Source organism: Barbus barbus (assembly GCF_936440315.1).
Source record: "Barbus barbus genome assembly, chromosome: 43".
NCBI classification, from domain to species: domain Eukaryota; kingdom Metazoa; phylum Chordata; class Actinopteri; order Cypriniformes; family Cyprinidae; genus Barbus; species Barbus barbus.
The window spans coordinates 21,896,929-21,918,379 of NC_136721.1; the positions used below are offsets into that span (position 1 = coordinate 21,896,929).

Genomic DNA, 21,451 nt, shown 5'->3' on the forward strand with positions numbered 1-21,451 from the left:
GTGAAAAATTTGCAGTGCATTAATAATTTTTATTTTTGCACAATAAAAAAATAAAATTGTCATCAGTAAAAATACACCAATGCACTGCATTAATTTGAAGCAATTTTCCATATTGATTTTTTTTTTTTTGGCAGGTGTTTTACCTGTATTTTGCACTTCATCGCATTGTGTTTTAGAGTTAACGGAAATGTCCATTAAATTACTGGACAATGTCCTGGCAGAAAATTACCAGTTCAGTTTCCATCCATCCATCCATCTATTCATATTTACTTACTGTGTGTGCATTAAATAAAAAGAAGTTGTTCCATAGGCACAGCACACATACTGTACTTTACTGTTTGTAGATTAGCACAATGTGCTACATTCAGAGTTATTATTCCATAAACTTTTTTTTTTTCCTTGAAATAAAAAAAAAAATAATTTGATGTATTAAGACAGGTTTTTATTATTTTATTTATTATTTTTATTTATAAAATTACTAAAACTTCAACTAAAATAAAAATAGAAAATGAAAAAAAAATGCATTTCAATTATACTAAAAGTCAAGTCACCTTTATTTATATAGCGCTTTTAACAATACAGATTGTGTCAAAGCACTAAAATAACACTGCTATATTGCAAAAGAAGTTTCCCTAAAATTTTAAATTTCTTGGAATTTTAGAATGATTGATGAAAAATCATGATGCCAAGTGTTGAGAAGCGGGTAGGCAGATTAAGGATTATAGAAAGTGCAGTTAACAAGATTGAATGGCTGATCAGGGTGTGTAATCTGATACAGCAGATCCTGCGGTCACAGTGTTTAAATGTGCCCTGACCACAGTTACAGCTCTGTGACAGTGTGTGTGCTTATTCCCAGACAATTCATCTGAAATGTAAGCATATATATGGTTTTTAGTGTGTATTATTATGTCAATATGAACCCTCTTCTAAGACACATGAAAGCGACCACACTGAATTAGTATCTTTTTGTGGATTAATATGGAAAGAGTTCTTTTGATGTCATAAAACTGATGTTTTCTCAGATGAGTTAAACAGCCAATCACAGCAGAGTTTCTTCATATCATGAAGTCAGAGAGTAATGTTCAAGTAATCACATCATGTCAGTGACAATTGAGCTAAACTTTGTCCCAGAATAGATGTTGTGTCACACTGATGAGATACTGTATGAACTTTCATATGGAGGTCATCCAGAAATATAACAAGTGGTGTTTTATCATTAAATATATTAGCTACGTCAAAAAAAAAAAAAAAATCTTTAGTGTTTTTGAATTCCTTTCTAATGTAAGACAAACTAAATTCTCCATGAACATTTATCGCCCTCTTTTGTCCTTAACATGAATTGCAAGAATTTCTTGCACAAACTTTTGTACTTGAAAACTGTATTGCATGCAACTTAAAATGATAAAGTAAGCAAATGGGAAATATAAAATACTACATGCTAAGGTATTATTTTAAAGTCACATGAGACTTAAACACACTTTTCATGCACACACACCCTTCACCCTTCACCCATATTTGCATTTGCAGTGACCGTACACACTGTCTTTGCACTGCATAATGATTCGTTCTCAAAGTGCCGCATGCAAGATCAAACCTGTCCAAACACAAACCTGGCTGTAGAAGGAATGTGAAGACTTGACATAAGAAAAGGGCAACCATAATACAACAACACGGATGTGGCCTATACGCGTTACACATGCAATTTACAAACAGTTTAACTTGATCTTTACATAACTTAAAATCACTAATCTAACTGAATTGTTGTGTGTTTTCATGTTTTAGATGTTTACTGTTTGATAATTATTCTGCCACCAAATATCAATGTACACGGCAGAATTTAAAGATTTTTTCTCATTTTCTGTTTAGTCACATTAACCCTAACCCAATGTGAAGATAATATGGTTGAATTTATAGATATTTCTTATTTTCTATTTCATGTTATTTAAAGTAATTCTCTATTTTTCTGTTTTATTATAAAACATTATTGTTGATTATTCATTTTAAATGGATTTTATTCTATTTTTGTTTTCCCTATTAAGCCCCATGGGGTTTTGATCTTAATTATAGGCTATCCTAACGGTATGTATCTAGTATTATTTTATATTTTATTGTATTTAATCTATTGCTGTCAAACGATTAATGTATTAATGTTCTTTTATTTGAAAAAAATCGAAGTTAAAGGTATTTAAAAATCGAAATTAAATATAATTGTCTCATTTTTATTATTTTATTTGATGATATTTGAAGATAACCTATTTTCCTCTTATTTCTATTCTGTTGTAATCAGATGGCATTTAAAGAGACAGTGTTGTTTGTTTTCTGTCGGTAGTGTAAATCAGGGTCTCTTCCCCTTTAAGACGCTTTGTAGAGTCGCAGAGAGGCCGCGTCTCCAGCTGATCCTATGTGATTCTCATTCCAGCACCATCTCATTCACCAGGTTCGCGCTGATCTTTGGGACAATACGTCTTTTAGAATCAAACATCGGTCTAAATAACGTGCAGATGTCAGAGCTGGTTTTTAACGCATCTTTGGCCGCGTCGTATCTCGTCGTAGCGCGAGGATGACGCCTGGAGCTCGCGCATCTCTGGATGCAGCGCGTGCGCGCGTGTCCTTGAGTTGAGCTCCAGCAGCATGGGATGTTTCTCCATCGCACGGCCGATTGCATCTCGAAACGAAAGCACATGGCGATAAAATAAGTGTAAATGTGTATTTTCGCTCTTGTGTGCGCTGGAGAACACTGCTGGTGCGCCGCCTGCAAAGGAGGAGACGAGATGAGAAGGTGAAGGCGTGTTTGGAGAGCTATCTTTATTTGTGTTGTGCATCATCAGTGTTGCTGTGAAGATGCCGAGGGGTTTACGCAGGCTGGTGCACCTGGTGCTCTTCTGTCCCTTATCTAAGGGTCTACAGGTAATTTTTTCACTAGAAAGACAATGTTTGGTTATATTATTCCTTATAAAGATTTCGAAATAACGCAAAAGTACCATGGTATTACCATGTTTTTGAGCATGACACCATGGTATGTGTTTCCTAGGCATAGTATTACCATGAATACTACGTAGATAATATCGTGATACATGAACATGGAAGTCATTCAGCACCACGATAAGGAAAACTGGGGCTAGTTGTCACAATTTTTGCTCAGAAAAAAAAAGTTCATGTTAAATATGTTGCCATTTTGTGACAACATGCCCCGGTTATATAGGCGGGCAGTGGCGTAACTTTGCTTTGAAAAGTGGTGGGGACACCGCACAAAACGTTTTGCTATTTGTTTATTTAATAACCGAATTTACTTGGGGACTGAGTTCAGAGTTGGGAATGCACTTAATTTCCACACATGCATCACATTCACAAATATGTCTATAAACATCCAAAGCAAAAGCAAACGTAACATTCACAATGTGGAACAACTTGCTAAAAGGACAACTTGCTAAAAGTAGGTGTGATCAATGCACGCGCTGAACGAAGAATCAACATTACGTCAAGAGTCAAGACAAGCCCACAAAATGTTTCCTCATCCAATCAAATAATTTAACCAATCCTGAACTACGCAAAACCTTGTGTAAAACATGAATGAGAGTTCATTTGTGTTTGAAATAGTTAAACTACCTTTATTAATTAAATAATTAAATAAATGAAACGTTTTGACGAATCTTTTTTTTATGACGTTTTTATAAAAGCTCTATTTTTTCCTCCCCCACCCCACATGTAAAGGCTAGTTAACGGTAAATGTTGCTACCTATAGCAAAAGTGTTAAAACATCAACAAAATGTCCAAAAGAAAGTGTGGAAGTGATATAAGAAGCTTTTTAGTGAAGCAGCCACGCACAGTAAAGGCCATTGCACACTGAGTCCGAATTTTTCGTCCGAAATTTTCGCACGTTGAAAAATAAATACGAACTCACGTTGTCAATCACGTTTGCACACTGCCTCCGAAATTGTCGTCCGTCAAAAAAAAATCGGATCGGGTTCGATTTTTTGCGTTTTTCGCATCCGTATAAAGCATTTTGAGATGCTTTGAGAAGGTGTTTTGACCATTCAGAGCCACCGTACAAGCGAAAGCCAAAATCCAAAATGGTGTCAGACAAATTAATACACTTCGTCTTGCAGCACAGAGCACTTTATGACAAACAAATTGCGGAATACAAAGATACAGAATATAAAGAACTGCTGTTGCCTATTTTTTTTATGCCTGGCGCGCACCTTTCCGATGCCGCAGTTCGGGGTGTGTGTGTGTCTGTGTGTGTATCCATACCTCAGACAGTCTCTGTTCAGGATAAATTGGTTCACGGAAATTGGTGGTCTTCTTTTTAATATGTGGATTCAGTATCGCTAGCAAAGTATCAAACTGAGGCACTGACATCCTGAAATAAACTTTGAATCTCTCGGGATAATCCCGCAGCTCTTTGATAAGGAGGTGGAACTCTCCTTCCTCTCTGCGCAATCTAAGGATTGGATGGACCCAATATTTCCTTTTTCTTTTTCTTTTTTTAAAAAGGGAGAGGCCAACAAAATCATCCTCACTGCTTGAAGACATTTTGTATAGTTTTGCGAATTCTTTCGCAACGGATTAATTAAAACGCATTGGACTCAGTGTGCAAGGTCTCTGTGCGTGACGAATTTTTAAGATTGCGAATGCGAAAAAACTCAGTGTGCAGAGACCTTAAGACTAAAATACAGTATTAACATTGTAGACTACAAATACATTTTAAAAGAGGTACAGGATCTGTAGACTAATTAATTATAGGGAAAGGAAACTACATATCCCATGACGCATATCGTGTATCTCGCGATAGTTTCACAACGAGACTTAATATTCATCTTTGAGGATGTTGAAAAGCTTCTGACCGGCGGAAAAAAATTGTTAAATGAATGAATTAGATTATGAAGAGTGACGATTTGTAGATGGTGCTTTTCCTTTAATACATACCTTACGCAATCTATTTTTCAGTTACTTTTTAAAAGTGGTGGGGACAATATCGAGCCTGGTAAAAAGTGGTGGGGACATGTCCCACCCGTCCCACCCGTAAATTACGCCTATGTAGGCGGGGACCTGCCATAAAATAACGCATTATAGGCTTTTCAATAAAAAAAATAAAAAAAAATTAATGAAACGTAATTATGTTAAAGTTAACGTATCAAATAATTAAAAAATGAAAATGCATGCATAACTCTACTCCTTATAATTACTGAAATAATGTATTTTGTGAGCCAGTGTGACAATATACATTGTGTGATGATCCATATACACTACCATCATTGTAGCTTCTGTTTTATATCCATTGCATTTTTCAGATTTTTTTTTTAAAGGCATTGTACATAAATCAAATGAAAGAGGAACTGTCATTTTAATTGTTGCCGTTAATTCCAGCTTTAGCTAATCTCACACACACACACACACACACACGGCTGGTCTGAGTGCTTAATGCACACAGTATGTTAACAGTATTTCTGGATATATGCACTAAGAGCCCTCTTTCATAAGTGCACTCACTGTGTGCGCAGACAACAGACCATTATTAAAGGGATAGTTCACTACAAAATGAAAATTTGGTTATTATTTACTCACCTTCATGTTGTTGCAAACTTCATTTCCTCTGTGGAACACAAAATAAAAAAATTGTGTTTTAGTAGTATTTCACCCCATGCAATAACAGTAGATGGGGACTGAGGCTTTCAATCTTCAAGAATGATGCAAAAGCATTATAAAGATATCATAAGTGGTCCATATGACTTGTACTCCATATTGCAAGTCTCCTGAAGCCATATAATAGTTTTATGCTAGGAACAGACTGATCTTGGAGTTACTGAGATAAATTTGAGATCCGAATAAGTTAAATTTGTTAATGAACGATTCAAGCTGGAAATTAAGAACTGTATCAGTGAATTCATTGAAATTGATGGGCTCAAAAGAATAATTATTTCGTGCATACATCATAAACTTTAAGGCATGTGCCAAGAAGTGCTAAGGTAAGATGTTTCAAAACATATCAACTTTTTGCATGCTTTTAATCTGTTAACCCGCACCAGGATGTCAGTGCACCGAACGCTCTGTTAACTCATTCGTTGCCTCATTCATTGCATTTGTAGAAATAGTTTGCCCCAAAATTTTAATTTGCTTAAAATTTACTCACCCTCAAGCCATCCAAGATGTCTATGGGTTAGTTTTTTCAATAGGACAGATTTGGAGAAATTTAGCATTAAATGGCTTGCTCACCAATGGATCCTCTGCAGTGAATGGGTGCCGTCAGAATGAGAGACCAAACAGCTGATTAAAACATCACAATAATCCAATAATCCACAAGTAATCCACACCACTCCAGTCCATTAATTAATGTCTTGTGAAACAAAAAGATGCATGTTTGTAAGAAACACATCTATCATTGAAGACATTTTAAAATCAAACCGTTGCTTCTGGCTAAAATGAGTTCATAATAACACTTCATCCAGAGGTCATCTCATCTGAATAAGGAGAGAAATATGCACAGATCCAGCACAGATACAAGCAAAAACAGTACTAAACAAATATGTGGGTGGATTTTGATGTGAGAGGACAATAGGGGATGGACTTTTTTTACTCAAGGAAGCATTATATAGAGGACTTGTATCTTGTCCAGAAACAACGGTTTAAGTTAAAAACGGCTTGATGGATTTGCTTCTTACAAACATGGAGCTTTTCACTTCTCAAGACATTAAGACATTAATTGATGGACTGGAGTGGTGTGGATTACTTATGGATTATTGTGATGTTTTTACCAGCCGTTTTATTCAGCACCCATTCGCTGCAGAGGATCCATTGGTGAGCAAGTCATGTAATGCTAAATTTCTCCAAATCTGCTCCCATGAAGAAACAAACTCATCTACATCTTGGATGGCCTGAGGATATTTTCAGCCAGATTTTCTGTGAATACAGCACGAATGTATTTTAAAGTGAGCCGCAGTTGTTTTTCGGATTGCGTGTTCAGGCCTTGTATTCAGTGAGCGCAGACACACTGAGTGGATTTAGGTATCTAATAACAGTTGTCACACAACACAAACACACTGGTTTTCCCACTCTAGCACAGAGAACAGTTGCTGCCTTCGGCATTCACTGCCCTTTTACACCTGAAAACTGTCCAAGAGACTACATTTAATCTTGGTAGGGCACATGCTAATGACCACTAATATCTCTTTCTGTCACTTTCTCCCTCTCAGTCACTCAAAGTAGCATAAGCTGCTTTCACATTGCAAGCCAAGTTCTCAATTCTGATTTTATTTTCAAATAGTTTTTTGTGAGGTTTTTGACCTTATAAATGTGGCACATATGCATAAAACACCCCACCCTGGCATATTCATCATAACATCATCACATTTCATAATGTAATTCAATATAATTTTTTTCTTACTATAGGAAAGTAGAACCACATTGTGCTTCCTGCTTCCATTTCTGCTGTCACTGTTCAAAGCAAAACATTTGAGACATAATGTACGGGGAAGGCGTGGCCTAATGGTTAGAGAGTCGGACTCGTAATCGAAAGGTTGCGGGTTGGAGTCCCCGGCCGGCAGGGATTGTAGGTGGGGGGAGTGAATGTCCAGCGCTCTCTCCACCCTCAATACCACGACTGAGGTGCCCTTGAGCAAGGCACCGAACCCCCAACTGCTCCCCGGGCGCCGCAGCATGGCTGCCCACTGCTCCGGGTGTGTTTTTCAATTTTATGAAATATGTAGACAAAGTATGTCAAAGGTTGAGTTAAGATATAAACATTGCAGGATTTTTACACTAAAGCCACTTTGCAAATTTCTGATATATGTATCCAATTTATTTCCATGACCATGTATGAAAGTGAAAATAAGATCTGCATTAAAAATGTAATACAAACGAGAGCTTATATATGTTGTGTTAAATATTGCTGTGTGTATATTAATATTTTTGTTTATCATGTCTCTCTCAGTCCCGTTTACCTGCAGTGAAGGTCAAGTACCTGTTGGTGGCGTGGTTTGGGATTCTGGTGGCCAGCTGGGTGATCTATATGCAGTATTCTTCTTATTCGGAGCTCTGCAGAGGACACGTCTGTACCATGCTCATCGTAAGTCACAGCATCCGCCATAATGCAGGAGTTTAGGTGCACATCACTTCCCATGAGCGCCATTCCTCGTCACTTAGGAGAAACCAACATGGAATAGACAGGATTTGCCACTTTATTGCATTACAGTTTAAGACAGAGAGTGAATGTCTGAGGATGATTCACGATGATTGACAAACACTTCAGTGCGTTCACATACAGTCCATAGCATTTCACTGACAGGATGTTCTTGTACATAACTCGGAACTGGAAAATTAAAAGGAGGAAGCGAGAGAGTTGACAGAGAAATTTAAATATTCCCTTTTTTATTGTAACAGTAGGCTAATTATGCAGTGTGATTGCGCTTAATCACAAATTCTGTATTCAGGATGTAAACAGAACTTCCTCTTACTGTGAGGATTTACTTTCACAGTCATATAGTTTTTCTTAAAAAGGTCATCAACTCATTTTTACAATTAGATTGTGCTTTTCAAAACAACCAAAGTGTATCGTAACTAGTGTGGTTGAGCTGCAAAATGACAAAAAAAAGTACCATAAAAGTTGGCAAGTCAACCTGTGTATCCAAACCTAGATTTAAAGGAATAGTTCACCCCAAAAAATGTAAAACATTCTGATATCATTTACTCGCCCTCAAGTTGTTCCAAACCTGTTTGAATTTATTTCTTCTGCTAAACACAAAAGAAGATTTTTATGGGTAACATAAAAATAGAGAAAAATATGGGTAACTAAACAGTTGCTGTTTCCCATTGACTTCCATAGTATTGAAAAATAGAAGCCAATGGCTACTGTCAACTGTTTTGTTACTTATTTTGTGTGAAAGAAATTCATACAGGTTTGGAACGACTTGAGGCTGAGTAAATGATGACAAATTTTCATTTCATTACTACTTGTTGCTGAAAATCCTCAATTTGAGCAACGTCTTTATTTTTTGAAGCGCTATCCCTTTAAGAACCATTTTGGCTTTCAGAGCCTTAAAATAATGTTAGGATATACATCTATATATGTGTATCAGTGTTGTAGTTTAGACACTTGGTGAGGCCGAGGGGAGGAAAAGCCCTTTTCAGCTCTTGTTTTGCAACATGTGCACTGACAATCGCTTTGGTAGTTTTCAGAAATGAAAACGAGAAGGAAAAGCGAGAACACCGATAAGTAGTTGTAATAAGCTGCCTTTAGGCTGATTTGTGCATTTGTGGGTCATTGTCTGCCCAAGCACCAGTCCATCATGACGTCATGAAGCCCTCTGACTGGCCAGTTTGTCCTCCGGTTGTTGGCACAAAGCTGTTAAATCAAGAAAAGATGACAAGATGTTTGTGGTTAATGCCTGTCTGTTTCTTGTGTGTGTGTTTCAGTGTGATCATTATCGCAGAGGTATTATCTCTGGGTCCGTGTGTAAGTCTCTCTGTGAGGAGAAAACACTGTCTCTTCAACGCTGTCTTTCAACGTCACCGACGCACCAGGTAAACTCTCAAAAACACACCGATAATTGATTTGCACAACAAAAATGTCCAGGTCATATTTAAATATAAATTTTATTCCCAAAATAGGTCATGCCTGTAAAAAAATTTACTTTTATTTGCTTTTTTTCTCTATAACACAATATATAAAATAAAAAAATCTTGTTTTTTAAAGTAATTATTAGTATTATTATTCAACAAACTCTGAACAACAGTGTATTTGTATAGCTTAATTTACTACAAATTCTAGGAATAAATATTTTTCAATTTATTTATTTTTACATTACAGTAATTCAAAAATGTGCGGAGAGTGTGATGTATAACTAATGTAAAAAAAGAAAATATATATATATGCATGTAATTTTTTACATTCTTGGTCACAATGTGAAAAAAGGCATATATACAATTACATCTGGCACACATAATATGTATTTATATGTGATATACTATATTGCAGATATATAGTGCTGTGTGGAAGGAGAAAGCCGTATTGGTGAAGTGTGGGATTGAAGAGAGCATGAGAGGAGAAAACGATCCTGATTCTCCACTACGGCATGACAACAGCCTCTACGATAAACCCACCCGCGGAACGTCCATGGATGAATTCAAAGCAATGCTGCATTCCTTTCTCAAGGTCTTTTTCCTACTTTTTTCTTCATTTTTTACAGTTATACACAAATATACCTATAAATCAAACCTGTAGTTGACACAGAAACCAGTTTTATACTCTAGTTCTAGAACGCTTGTCCTCAAAGGTCCCCTGAAATGCTTTGAAACACGCAGCATTATTCTATGTGTTGACGTCATTTTAACTGAAACAGGAAGACAGGGCGGGACATATCAAGCAGCCCCACCCCTTTTTAAAATAGCCAATAGCGTTTGTTTATATCACAGCTCGGGCTAAAGCCGTTGAGCTCCGTAAAGCCGCATTTGACAGTGTATGACAGCCACAATCTCATCCATATTGCTATAAAATATAGCATTCTGTGTAGAATTCAAATGTGTCCGATGTGTGTGCGGTGGTTAGCGTGACACAGCGCGAAACCAGACATATTTACACTGTCTGAATCGTTCCCTGTCCCTATATTCTATATTCTATATATATAATTCTGTGAACAAGTGACCTATTTCAGCCGCGGCTTCAGCGTATTTTTATAGTGTAGGGGGCAGGCGCTTCGAATTCTAGAGAGCATTTGATTGGACAGAAAGAAGATGAAGTACGATGTTTGGGTCAAAAAAATCATTGAGCTGTTTTGGCGGAAGAGACTCACTGCAAGATTTGAATGCTTATATGTTCTAAATGTGAATTTTGCCACTGTTTTGGAGCACACTGACATACAGATAACCAGAGGTGTAAAATACTTGTAATTTTACTTGATTACTTGAGTATTATTTTGGGGGATTTGTACTTTATTCAAGTAAAATTTAAACTGGTTACTTTTACTTGATTACATTTCTGGAGAAAAAAACTGTACTTTTTACTCCTTACAATTTTATTTCATATTAAAAAGTACATTACATTTTTACTTTATCTTATACACAATAAATATGGTAAACAGAAGTTCAAATGTGCGTGCTTCACATGAAAACCAATGATCATTGTTTTCACGCATCAAGCAAGCACACACATTTCAACTTAAGTTGTGACTTTCATCAGATAAATGTCAGGCTTCAAAAGTTCAAATCTGAGGAAGCATATTGAGGTAGCAAAGTAAAGCAAAAAAACGTTTTGTTAAATAAATTGAAATTTATGTTTAGTGATGTTCTTACCAGGTAGTGGATATTATGCCATTATATGAAACATTGAGTATAGCAATTAAGACAGAGTATTTTTTTTTTTTCTTAATAATTACATGATTTGCTTATTAATTAATCTAATTAGTCACAAATAATTATTTATCAATATTTGCTGAGAAAAAAACTCTAAATGCCCCAAATAAACAATTGTTTAATTATCCTTAGCCAGTGATGTTGAATAGACAACACAAAAAAGTGGCCTTTCAAAACGTTAATATTGCATATTTTAATTCTATTACTCTCCTCGTTAATGCAACACACTCTTGTATTCTGTCTGGAATATGTTTTAGCCTCTGCATCACATCTTGCTATACAAAGGAATGGTTCACCCAAAAATGTAAATTCTCTCATCATTTACTCACCCTCATGTCGTCCCAGATATTTATGACTTTCTTCAGATGAACACAAGAAAATATTTTTAGTCTGTATAATGCAAGCGGACAGGACCACTTCAGAAACCACACAAAGTGAACACGACAGTCAAGTTTAAAATATTGGTATTTGTATTTTTTGTAGTTATCCTTTCACTTAAGAAGACACCGATTCATTAACAGGGGTTGTATGAGTTACTGTCCGTCATATTCATTTTTGGGCGTCCCATACATTTGCATTAAACAAGAGTTTTTGCTCATCTGATAAATGAAAGTCATATATATATATATATTGGATGGCATGAGGGTGGAAAGGATAGGGTTTCCTTTTAATCCCTTTCCCTGTATTTGTGTGTATGTTCCACTGTGTTGCATTTTAAATGTTGTTGTTGCACTAGATGTATGTTTGACCCGTGCATTTTATTTTTCTCCCTTTAACAAAACTTCTGTATATCTGTTAGAAAAAAAGTACTTCTACTTTTTTAATACTTGAGTACAATTTAAAGTTGTAGTTTTTTACTTTTACTCAAGTATGTTTTTGGCCAGATACTTGTACTTTTGATTCAAATTTTCACTAAGTATCTGTACTTTAAAAAGTAAAATTGAATACTTTTTACACCTCTGCAGATAACCTTAAGACTAACATATTGATACTAACACCCAAAAAACTTCATGGGACCTTTAAATTCTAGTTCTGTCATGACAACTCTCGGAGGGATTGGCATGGTAATGTACATGACTATGTTAATGTATTTGGTCTTGGTGGAATAGATCTGCTACGCTGCTGCGACAGAGCAAGTATCAAGACTTGCTACTGCCAATACATCCACAACATGCTGCTGTGAGCATGTAAGAAATACTGCTGCTGCAAATATAACATACATGAAATAACCCCCATAACAAGACTTGCTACTGCCAATACATCCACAACATGCTGCTGTGAGCATGTAAGAAATACTGCTGCTGCAAATATAACATACATGAAATAACCCCCATATAGCATATACATGAATCACCTCGCAGCAGATCTATACAGGTGGAGCTGGGGAAGGTGGAGGGTTTCTGAAGCAAGCTGCAAACTGCTACGGCAAGCACTAGTCATATATTTGAATGTTGAGCAGCGAGCTCATTGGCTACCGATACAGGAAAGAACCAATCAGCTGTGCCATGTTGTAATGATGTCATTAGGTCAGATTGAGTTAGATCTATCGGACTGCGCCATCTAGAGTTTCATGCCAGAACTGTGTAGATCTTGATTTTTTTAATATGAACTTGAATTGTTGTGGTACAGATGTTGTGACTAGTGCTGGTAGATATAGCTAAAAATATTGTATCTCAATATTTTTCAATCTTTTGACGACAATTAATAGATATCCCGATATATATGCAATTAATGTTAACAATTATTTTAACCTAACAAATATTGTTTTCAAGCAGATTCAGAATGTTTAAGGGAAGATTCTAGCTTAAAATCTGTGTTTCCAGTTTTTCACAAAAAAAAATAATCGGCATATATTTAATCATTTTGACTGATAAAAAGCATCTTAATACATTACAAACAAATGTGACTCAAATTAATCATTGAATCAGCTTTCTGAAAGGGACAGTTTAAAATGATTTGCCAAAATTGAACTTATCAACTCTCATGCCATCTTTGTCCATTTTAAATGTAACACAGTATATTGCAGTGATTTGCAATGTTGATTAATTGAATTCACCAATCAAATGATCAGAAATATATCATGGTTATTCAATATATCACCCAGCTCTAGTTGTGACTGGTTGGAGATGTTTATGTCCTGCTTAGCAAAGCAGAAACGGATATAAGACAGTCTGTCTGAGCTTTGGCTGTTCCTCAAGGTCCCCTGTAGGAGGGTGAAAATGGAGAGAGAGCAGGGGAGGGAGTGGGGTAACCGGGAAGAGAAGCCAAAAATAACTGAAGGAGCTTGAAAAGGTCACAGCCAGAACAATACACTCACTCTCAGTGTCATAGGGGAGAATAACACTAACACACACACTTAAACACAACCCACACAAAGTGCTGTAAATGGCCATGCATGCTTCAGTATACATGCATAATGCCAATAAAAACCGTGCTTTAAAGATCTCATGAAATAAACATGAGTTTTGTGGTTCTTAGTTCATGTTGACGCTAATCTGTATGCTAGTGAAAATAGCTACTACTAAAATTGACAAATTATTTTTACTCTCTATCTCAGAGGAAAACAATCCAAAAATACTGACAATGATCTGACCTGACACAAATATATAGATTTTTCTCTTATTAAATGTTCTCTAGAAACCATCCCCTTCTCCTGAAATCATACACACCACCCACCTCTGACTGGAAATAGAAAGTAGTAAATCATAGTTCATGACTGTGACGTAAGATAAAGGTTATTGTTGGCTATTATTTTAAAGAACAAGACTTTCAATGTCCTACCCCTAATTGAGTGTGGAAAATTGCAGGAAATACAGTTGCTCTCATCAAACCATTTAACATGGCAATTTAAATGGCTATTCACATCTTATTTTAAGTTATTTTTTCAATAATGTATTTATTATTACTTATGTACAGGGTTGGAAATTAACACCCTCCAACCCACCAAATGCGGTTAAAAATCAGCTGTGGTGGGTAATGCTGTCAAATCTCTAGCCAATTTGGCAGGTTACTTTTCATAAATTATGTTCACTCATTAATTTCTTGGGCAAGTTCATTTAAGCCAAATCTGTGCAGATTTAGTGCACATACTGAACTTGTGGGTCATTTTGATATATTAAATACAGTCTAATTGCACAGCATCTGCGCACATCTAGCTTACTTGAACATACCCGACAAATAGCCGTGTGGCGGGCACACTTAGTTTCCTTTGTATTGAAGCAAGAAATAACGAAGAGTTGAAAAATGACTGAAGACACCATGTCTACACCGGATGTGAGTGGCATGACAAAATACAATAGAACCCATTATGACGAGTGATGCTGTCTACACTGGATGCGATATGACCAACAATAAACTGATGCCTCATTCTATTTATGACATACTGACACAAAGTTCAAGTGATTTGCAATGCCCGCTTTTTCACATTTTGGTAATTATTTTTTTTTGACTAGTGTATGTTATAAATGGCTGGTAACTTAAATATTTAGTAGCCAGATTGGCTGGTTAGTGAAAAAGTATGTATAAACAATATAAAAATGTGGTAATTTCGATTACTAATAAATTATATTTAATCTACGAAATAAAACATTGGCGGTTCTAAAATCTCTTTCTCCCTTTTCCATTCATTCACAGGACAGTGTTGGTGAGCAATCATCTCTTAGCACTCTTGTAACTCGTGTGATTTCTCTGGCGGATGTCAACGGCGATGGCAAAGTTTCATTAGCAGAGGCGAAATCTGTGTGGGCTTTGCTTCAGATCAATGAATTTGTATTAATGGTGGCACTGCAAGATAAAGAACATGCTCCCCGCTTGCTGGGTTTCTGCGGAGACCTTTATATAACTGAACACGTAGCACACAGCGCCCTCTTCAGGCTGGAGGTGCCCGGTTGGTTGCAGCCAGTGTTTCCTGAGGCACTGGGTGTCGCTCTTAACCAGTGGCTTGCTCCTGCGTGGCCACGCAGAGCCCGAATCACCATCGGCCTACTAGAATTTGTTGAAGAGGTATTCCATGGCGTATACGGAAGCTTCTACATATGTGACGCAAGCCCAAGACGGGTCGGCTACAATACAAAATATGACTTCAAAATGGCAGACCTTCAAAGCGTAGCATCGGAGGCAACCGTCAAGGGGTTTCTTCGAGGGAGAACTTGTGAAGCAAATGCTGATTGCACTTATGGGCGAGATTGCATGGCAACGTGTGACCGATTGGCAAGGCAGTGCAATGTGGAGGTGGTGCAGCCCAACTTGGCCAAGGTGTGTGCCCTCCTGCAAGACTTCCTACTCTTTGGAGCGCCGTTGGACCTGAGGGAGGACCTGGAGAAACAGCTACGCACCTGTGTGACGCTCAGCGGACTTGCCTCACAGATGGAAGTGCACCATTCCCTTGTTTTGAACAACCTCAAAACACTATTGTGGAAGAAGATCTCAAATACCAAGTACTCTTGAGACCAACATAGGGATGATCAAGAGAAAGGCAACGAAGAGCGAGAGAATTGGAGACTTCCAGAGATCAAAAGTGGGGTCAGTACAATAAGTTCTGGAGGGCCAACAGAATAGCTGAACTCTTCACAGCCACTACGGACTTCAAATTTGTCAAACATCAATTGCGGACATAGGTTGGTGAATACAAGTTCAGAAAGCGCATGCACTTCATCTCAATTGAAAAACATGAAACCCTATAGAAACACCTACGGAAGACTTATTTTCTTCTGCCCAAATGTTCCAAGGTGAAGACTGTCCAGTGGGAACAAAGACAACTGGAAGATATTTCTTTTACCATGCAGCCCTTGCGAATTGTGTCCTTTTTGGTGAACGTTTGGCTAGGGATCCAGGCTGCAAGCGCCAAGATAGGGGAGCTATTTCCAAGTAGAAGAAACCCAAGGAGTTTCCAAGAGGATGGTCTTGCTCTACATCCCCTTTTTCTTTTACTTTAGTTACTCAAAAGACGACCCTTTAATCCTAATAGAAAAACCTAAAGAACAATCTCTTTCTTTTTGCCAAAATGGAGGGCAGTTCTTTGATCATGTATCCCCTTCTAAATGATATCTTGAGTGCTTCTTGGTGGACTTGTGGGTAAGGATTTGCAAGCACAAGGATAATGGGGTCAGTTCCAAGATTTATCCCATGGAAAGGAGAGTTTCTGACCCTCTTTCAAACCCTCTAGTTTACTTGAATGAGTCACCTGAAGACCCTTTAACCCTATTGGTACACCTTCAGAAGAATCTCTTTTATTTAACCGTGCAACCCCTTCCCAAATTAGTTTTTTTTTTTTTGGTGAACTTTTGGTTAAAGATCTGGGCTGCAAGCACAAGCATAGTAGGGTCAATTCTAGGAAGTAACCCAAGGAAAGCGTTTCTATGAGGATGGTCTTGCTCTACAACCATGGCACCCTTAAGCAAGATGAACAGCAGGATTGTTCCTGGAATTCTCCTCCGAGTTGCTTTTTGAAGGATAAACTATAGCCACACACATTTTGACTTTCAGCTCAGAAGAATATGGATCTTTAGCAATGTCTGGAAACATCCTTCCTTTTGAAGTCCGGAAATGTTGGGACTCTACGCCAAAACCTGCAACACAACCAAGACGTCTACACTGAATTCACAAAATAAGAACGAGTGAAGGTTATATATTGTCTTTACAGAGTGTATGTTGTGTTCGTGTGTGTGCTTGTTCTGGGAGGATGTTTCTCTCATCATGTAGTTTTCACAGGAAGGATACTGCTTTTCGAGCGGTCTGGAGGGTTTGTGATGGGATTTGTACTTGAACTGTGAAATTACTGTGTTTCTCAGGGTTTGTGTGTTTGTCTGATTGTGTTTGGAACAAGATTAATATTAACATTAATCCTAGATGAAATGGAATTATGTTGTCACGGTAAACAAAGTACAGAGTTTGAGGAATCGAGGGCCAGTGACCGTGTATGCGCAGGATTATAAAACACATCAGCATATAAACCTGAAATGTGAGTGCATAATGTAAACATCTCCGTGACTCACAGTAGCCAGTTATATAAACATCTCTTACACTAGCCTAACAAATCAAATCTCATTTCATTAATAGTACTTTACTTACTTTTATTTTTGTCATTTAGCAGACACTTTTGTCCAAAGCGACTTACAAATAAGAAAAAGTAACTAAGTAACTCTATAAATACTATATACCCACATATTTAAGAAAATAAAGAAATTAAATAAAATTGACACGCATATAACAACATTTCAATAATAAATATATAAATGAATAAACTAAAATAAAAAGCGATACTTCCATCAACAGGCATTTCATTAATATTAAACAACAGGCACATTCCACAGATAACCAACAAGAAGTTCCAAGTGCGTTTTAAAAACAGTTTCTTTTCACTTTCAAGATCATTCTCCTCCTCGACTGTGGAAACGATCCTGAAATTTTGTTCCTGCACCGATCCATGTACATGTATGTGATTGAGTTGATTTAGCAGCCGTGAGACACAAAGGACCACGAGATTTTGTTTTCTAATGTGCACTAGGCTTTAGTACAGTTTCACATTGTTATAAAGTGATTTTATGTATTATTAAGTCATGTTTATTTTGCACCTCTGTAAGGAGGGCAGCACAATTAGCATGGGGCCTTGTTAGGGCTCCTAAATACTAATTTATTTTACCTCCATCAGATATTATTCGAGTAAATGTTTGAAACTTAAATTGTGTGCATGGTGTGTTTTTTTTTTTCCGTTTTTTGGTGAAGCACAGGTACACAAAGTACAGCACTTGTTCGAAGGACAAACACAACAGCACGTATCCTTTTACTCGACCTTTAAAAAGAAACAAGGAATCAGCATATATTAGTCCAGGGAGGCCTCCCAAAACCATCTCACCTTTAAAAGGACAGGTTACCAGCAGGACCAAAACATGGAAATTCACATGCTGGACAAACCTGAAACAACTTTTTTTTTTTTTTTTTTTTTTTAAATGGTACTAATAAAAAAAGATAATTACATTTGCCATTTTGTTAGTTTAATAAAATATGCTATAATTAAACACTGCATTATAAGCATAGCTTACTTTATAAATTATATAACAAAAAACATAGCATCAAAACTCAGTGGGTTTAGTTTGTGATAATGACTAGTTGACATGTCCTTCAAAATAAAGATAAATGTATTATTGATTTGAAACAATTGTACAGTTTGTGGCTCGTAAAAAAAGTGTCATGCACTAATATGGGTGATAATCGGATCTTGTTCAGCTGTTCCAAAAAGCAAGTGGAGACCGACAACTGCAGACACGGACGGGTATGTAACACACAACAGGTGTAAATGTTGCAGTCAGCTGACTTGTTCCACGTGGTTTGTCACATTCCTGAAATTAAAGCAAGATAAAGATTATTTTTGACCCTTATTTAACCCTGTACAGTCTAGGCCAATTTAATTTTGTTTTAATGTATTTTAATGGAACCGTTCTTTAGATAAAATAAAAAAAGTTGCATATGTGCATTTTTTTATTCGAACCCAAACTAAGTAAAATTACGCAATTTGGTGCTGTTGTTTATATTTATATGGAAAAAAGTAGAAGAAATTCTGATTGCTTGAAAATCAGTTACATTAAATGCATATAAATATCAGCGATCATATCCAAGTCTTCGTAAGATGGATGATATTTATGCTTTGTTTTATGATCAAAATATATAATGCAATGCAATACAATGATGATTGAGAGATAAATATATGTTCCTCAAAAGCCTGATGATCATATTTGATACATTTTAACATGCTTTTTCTAAAAACTGATGTATGGATCAAGTAAACCTATGCTGCTTCAGTCCAGTAAGTGTTCATCTTGAAATATTACTATAAATATAAATAGTGTAGATACAAGCATAACAGCCATGTACAGTTGAATGGAAATGGAAAAGATTGGTCTATTTAAACTTTCTCTCTTTGTTGGGTCTTTAAGATGAGTTGAAGGAACAATCTTACAGGATTCACATCCGTGCTTGAAACAGGGTCTCATGCTGGTTTGTAGGGGCTGCCATTCATTCTTTGCACCGTGGAATTATGGGTACAAAGTGTAGTTTCTAGCGCTCTGCTGCTCTTTGCTGCCTCATGACACAGACACGGCACATTCAGCTGTGCTGCAACGCCTCTAGGAGCAACAACAAGTGTGTGTGTGTGTATATATGCGTTTTACTTACTAGTCCAGCTTGCTGTAGAGTTGACCTTTGACCTCTGTTCAGAGTTGTACTGTTTTAAAATTCTATGTCACAACCCATGTGAAGTGCAGCTCCATTTCTTGTGTCTGTTTTGGATTCATGAGTCACATAGTTACAAAAACACGTTAGAATCTACAATACCAAAATACAAAGAAACATTGATGGGGAATAATGGAGTACTTGGAAAGGGTTTCACAGACTGACATGGGCACTAACACAGAGGTCTGGGATGGGTTATCCGGCCTCGTTCCAAGCCCCTGGTCCACCATACAGGACAGCAGGGTCGATCGCAAGCCAGTTTCTGCTTTCTGCCCACTTTTTGCACAACAGTGGCATCACTGCCAGAGTTACGTCTCATCGGGCAAAACCCAGAGAACACACAACTACACACACCTTTACACAAGACTGCACACATGATGGGTAGTTGAAGTGATATGTCAAGCAAGACTTCATTAAAAAAAAACATTTCTGATTTGTATATAATTATTATGCAGTTTTATGATATTATGTAGAATACTTTTAGTATACGTTTTTAAAAAAATGTATATTATAAAAAAATAATATTGTAAAATAAAAAAAATTGTACAATAAAAATAATTATTTTCTGTGAATATATTTTAAAATGTCATTTATTCCGTTGATGCAAAGCTGAATTTTCAGAATCATTACTCCAGTCTTCAGTGTCACATCTTCATCCTTCAGAAATCATTTTCGTCGTTTTCAATTTAATGCATACTGAATAAAATTATAAAGTAATGTATTGACCACAACATTTTAATCTAAAATGTTATTAAAATAAAAAATTATCAACTGTGCGTTTTAAATGCTTTATATAGGCATATTTACTTCACATTAGTTTCTCTAACTTCTTTTATTACCTTGAAATGTTTTTAAGATTTAATTTTGGCAGAAGTACTATATTCAACTTATTCAACATTTTAAGGTGTAACATAATTTGTGCTTCAGCAGATACCCGTCATATATGCTTTAAATTTTGCTGACAAAGTAAATCCTTACCTGATGCTAGAATATCATGGTGGTTTCCAAACAGGAAGAAAAGGTTCTTCATTCAGGGTCTGTAGTAGAATTCAAATGATATATGATATTATATATTTATTTCTGTATATTAGAGACCCTCGCCTTCAGTGTGATTGACAGCAGTGAGTGTTAAAACAGGCACGAGCACGCTACTGCGTCAACTCAAAAGGCAGGGCTGCTGTGCCCAAGAATAAAAATAACCCACAGTACTAAAACATGGCAACTCTGTTAGATTGTTAACATTGTTAATAAGTGCAGATTTCAGGTTGTTTGCACAGCAACGTTTTGGCGTTAAACTACAGGCTGGTCGCGCGCAACACGTGGGCGGTTTCAGCCAGCTTTTAAAGCAGGAAGGTGACACCATTATTACGAGTTATTATGCATGTAAACATTGCTTATGTAAAAATCGACCATATTTTACTGTGCTTAACGCATCCTCAAGTCAATACTACTATAAACCACATTATACGCCAACCTCTACCATTACTAAGTAATCTAATGCACATGATCTTAATAAAGAAAATACGTATACTGTATATAATTAAATATAAATATTATTTATACTTTCCAAGTAGTTTACATTGTTAAATCAAGAATAGTTGTTGTTCTCACCTTCATCGTAGAATGAATATAGCACAAATTCAGTCAAGAGGAGTGGCTAGAGATATTTATAAAGTGGAACTACGGCAACCTGCTGGTCCAGAAGAGGCGGATTTACAGAGCACCGAATCAACGTCTGATTGCCCCATTGAACCAGCTTTTGGTAGCTTTGGCAGTGTGGGCAGGTGCCAAGTCCTGCTGGAAACTGAAATCAGCATCTCCATGTAGCTTGTCAGCAGAAGGAAGCATGAAGTGCTCTAAAATTTCCTGGTAGATGGCTGCA

The 21,451-nt window shown here is 36.7% G+C and overlaps 1 protein-coding gene and 1 long non-coding RNA gene across 2 annotated transcripts; one reads left to right on the forward strand and one right to left on the reverse strand.

Moving 5' to 3' along the window:
- Positions 1-2,354: 2,354 nt before the first annotated feature.
- Positions 2,355-18,492, forward strand: LOC306862534 (divergent protein kinase domain 1B-like). Its single transcript, XM_079405382.1, has 5 exons — positions 2,355-2,907; positions 7,928-8,062; positions 9,409-9,516; positions 9,971-10,147; positions 14,977-18,492. Exons 1-5 carry the CDS (start codon positions 2,842-2,844, stop codon positions 15,787-15,789), a joined length of 1,299 nt encoding a protein of 432 aa, XP_079261508.1. The 5' UTR covers positions 2,355-2,841; the 3' UTR covers positions 15,790-18,492.
- On the reverse strand, positions 18,289-21,289 carry LOC306862536. The gene is made up of 5 exons (XR_013783578.1): positions 21,181-21,289; positions 20,548-20,606; positions 19,735-19,845; positions 19,513-19,616; positions 18,289-18,680 (listed from the first exon to the last, which is right to left on the reverse strand). It is a non-coding gene; the product is annotated as an uncharacterized lncRNA (long non-coding RNA).
- Between the last annotated feature and the right edge of the window lie 162 nt (positions 21,290-21,451).